Genomic DNA, 3,719 nt, shown 5'->3' with positions numbered 1-3,719 from the left:
ACCAGTCATCAAGCGGAACTGGACAGTTTTTGTTTATTTCGGCCAATTTCTGTTCTGATTTGCACACAAACTGCATTGCAATCATTTCCCAAAATGTCATTTGTGTGGAAACACTACAACGTCTGTAAACAGAACATTAACAGCGGCAAGAGATGGGACCAGCTGAGAGAAAATACAGTACCCGGCAGATCGAACTCACTGTTAGCAATGCGTAAAATATTGGATGAAAATACTAAATATTGAATTAGGCGATGAATGTATCTCTGAAGGGAACTGTTTTCAGAAGTTGTGATGGCATTTTCTTTTCCATCTACCTCCATTTAAAGGGTCATGAAACCCCACGTTTCAGCACTGGTTAGTTCTCACCACAGTTTTAAAAAACGCTAAAAAAGTGGGAGTGGTGTGCAGCGGAGAGTGGGGGGTGGTTGAGACAGACAACACAGCTTCGGGTTCAGACAGTTTCATTTTGCTCCCATCGAGTTAAAAACACAAATTTAAAAAATCGAAAACATATATATTACCGCGCTGTTGCACCTCTGAGAACATTTAAGGCTTATTCTGTGGCATTTATATAAGCCTTTTGATCGGTTGTGTCACAGAGCTGTAAAAACAGTTATAATAACCAAGTGAATGAATCGTGTTTGTGCCAAACTCGTATTACAAAACAAAAACAAACACTCTTCTTCGATCCATGAACGTTTCTCTCAGTTAATGTGCGCGATGTCATCTCACAGTCTGAAGCGTCTGTCATAGCAAATCAACACATGCTGTTGTGAATAATTAAGCGAAGCGTCTTCTCATAGGATAAGAACACGCAGTCTCATGAATAATTTAATAGACACCGACGCGTCATCGATGTACTATAGTCCATTGCCACGTCACAAATTGTGACGTCAACACGATGTAGATTTTAAACCCAGAAGATGAAAATAGCGCAAAAAAGCTTAAAATTAACCAGTTTTCTCCAACAGTTAAAATTATCAGATGCTAACATTGTCTTCTATGATGTGCAACACAAACACCTCTGCTAAAATCTCAGAAAAAGTAGTCTGGGGTTTCATGACCCTTTAATGCCTATTAGTGTTTATAGGGGAAACCCAGGAAATGCTATATTAATGCAGTTCCATAAATGCCACCTAATGACAAAAAGTTCATTTTAATTCAGCACATCAACTGTATTCCATGCACTTCATGTACTTAATTGTCACAGCTTTGCTTAGGTAGCAGATGGAGGGGGGTATCAGACTCTAATACAGGGTTACAAAATAACCTTGTAAAATGTATACACTAGACGGCAGAGAGCATAGTGCATGGTATACGTGCATAGTATGCCATTTGGAACACAACTACAGTTTAAGTTAGTTTTATGTTACTAAAAATTATAACTTACCCCTGTGACCATGGTCTTCATCCTTAAAAAAAAAAATTCTATGTTAAAAAACACAAAATGCACAGAATGAAAAATATATTAGTGACTGAAAGCAGACTCTGTGAAACAGTGATGAATGATGCACACTACCTTAAAACTGGAGTTCACCGCAGACTCCGGTGGGTACACAATGAAGTGACGCAGAGTGAAGCCGAAGCCTTGTGAAGTGCGCCGCAGATGAAGCGTCTTAGGCCCTGGCCAGGAAAAAGGCTCATCCTCCAGCTGGAAGAGCACTCCTGAAGAATCATCCTGATCCACCACATCCTACAGACAAACAGATGAAATCATGAAAAAAAAAAAGAAGGGCCACTGAACACAACAGATCGACAAATCCAGATTTCAGTAAACTAAAACTTTTGTTTTTTATATGTGAGTGACAATTAAAAAGACATTTATTACTACTTGTATATACTCGAAGCAACATTGAAGGGTTCTTAATAAGGTATAGGATGGAGTGCTCATGAAAAGTTGTATAAAAATACATTCGATTTGGGGTCCTAAGGAGATAGGACCTTGTATGACACAGGAAAGACTAAAATCCATAAATTTTTGTGATGCACCACAATGAAATTTCCCGAAAATCTGTTCTGAAAAACAAAATTAAAGTTTTCATTTAGCTGAAAAACTACAGGCACCACACACCAGACCCCCACAGGACGATTCAGTGTTCAAATTTGTTTTGCTGGCATTAAAGCTGCAGTCCGTAAGTTTTGCCTCTTTGTCGCCATCTCTGTTTGAAAACCTGGAATTGCAGCTGTGTGCGAAATTATCTAGCTTGCGTGGGTTGTGAGTCGGCACGGCTCCAGCACGGATGAATCTAATGTTCTGAAGAGTATGTGTGGCAGTCAGTCACTGCACCGGTGTGGATATTTACTGTACTTCGCAATCACCGATTCTAGCCTACGTCTTGGAATATGACCCAAATTAGAATTGTCACCGTATATTGCCATATGAACAAGTAATAGGGGTGGGGGAAAAAATCGATACAGCATAGTATCGCGATATTTTCCGCGGCAATACTGCACTGATACACGGACGCCAAGTATCGATCTTTCATTATACTATTTGGTAGAATAATAAAATCAATTTACAATCCACTAGATGGTGGTGTTGAGTTTTTTTCTGGTGAGGTCAGCTGGGTCACCTTCAGCATGCAGTAAGTTAGTAAAATAAAGAGGGCGGCATCGCGGAAAGTAGGGATGCACCGAAAATATAGGCTACATATAATAATAATAATAATAATAATAATAATAATAATAATAATAATAATAATATATATGGCGCGCTGCGTTGCGCCCCGCCAGGCAGTGATCAGCGTGCATGTTTCACTCTCCTCGTCACTGCGCGGTTTGACGAATTCTGAGAAAACAAAAAGTCAATTGTGAAATATAAGTGAATTAATTCAGAATTGTGAGATATAAACGGACATTTTTCATGTAATTCTGACTTTTTTTCAGAGAATTCTGAGATTGTATTTGACAATTCTGTTTTTTTTTTGTAATCATGAATTTTTATCTGAAAATTCTGACATTTTTCTTCAAATTGCGAATTTATATCTCGCAGTTCTGACTTTTCTTCTCAGAACTACAAGTTCATGTTTCGCAATTCTGAGTTTATATCTTTCAATTCTGACTTTTTTTCCCCTAATTGTGAGACATAAACTCAGAATTGCAACAAAAATGTCTGAATTGTCAGATAAAAAGTCACAATTGCATTCATTGCTAACACTTTACAATAAGGTTCCATTAGTTAATGTTAGTTAATGTATTAACTAACATGAACGAACCATGAACAATACATTTATTACAGTATTTATTCATCTTTCTTAATGTTAGTTAATGATACAGTTGTTCATTGTTAGTTCATGTTAATTCAGAGTGCATTAACTGTCAACAAGCACAACTGTTGATTTTAATAATGCATTAGTAAATGTTGAAATTAACATGAACTAAGATTAGTAAATGCTGAAGAACTATTGTTCATTAGTTCATTAACTAAAGTAGTTAACTAATGAACCTTATTGTAAAGTGTTACCAATATTAATATAAATTCTGTCCAATTTTATTGTGTTACAGTCAGTAACAATTTGTGGTTATTTTATTGGCTTGTGTTTTTAAATGCAGTGTCATTAAAATTATTGAGTTAAATTAAAAAGTCTTACAAAATTACTTTATATTATTTAATGAAATAATAATTACAAAGCATTTTCGGTTTTCGGCCAAGTGCATCCAGAATTTTCAGTTTCAGCCCAGAATTTTCATTTCGGTGCATCCCTAGATGTAAGACTACA

The 3,719-nt window shown here is 36.5% G+C and overlaps 1 protein-coding gene across 1 annotated transcript in view; it reads right to left on the bottom strand.

The window, feature by feature from the left end:
• Positions 1–1,352: 1,352 nt before the first annotated feature.
• Positions 1,353–3,719, bottom strand: part of LOC107661912 (rho GTPase-activating protein 21-like) — a 39,537-nt gene continuing 37,170 nt past the window's right edge. The window contains exons 3-4 of the mRNA XM_016451700.1: positions 1,520–1,693; positions 1,353–1,412 (exon numbers count right to left, since the gene is read on the bottom strand). Coding sequence (XP_016307186.1) covers positions 1,380–1,412; positions 1,520–1,693 — 207 coding nt within the window. The 3' untranslated portion in view covers positions 1,353–1,379. The remainder of the gene's footprint in view (positions 1,413–1,519; positions 1,694–3,719) is intronic.

Source organism: Sinocyclocheilus anshuiensis, unplaced genomic scaffold (genome assembly GCF_001515605.1).
Source record: "Sinocyclocheilus anshuiensis isolate Anshui unplaced genomic scaffold, SAMN03320099.WGS_v1.1 scaffold723, whole genome shotgun sequence".
In the NCBI taxonomy this organism is placed as follows: Eukaryota; Metazoa; Chordata; class Actinopteri; order Cypriniformes; family Cyprinidae; genus Sinocyclocheilus; species Sinocyclocheilus anshuiensis.
This window is presented reverse-complemented; position numbering and strand designations above follow the sequence as displayed.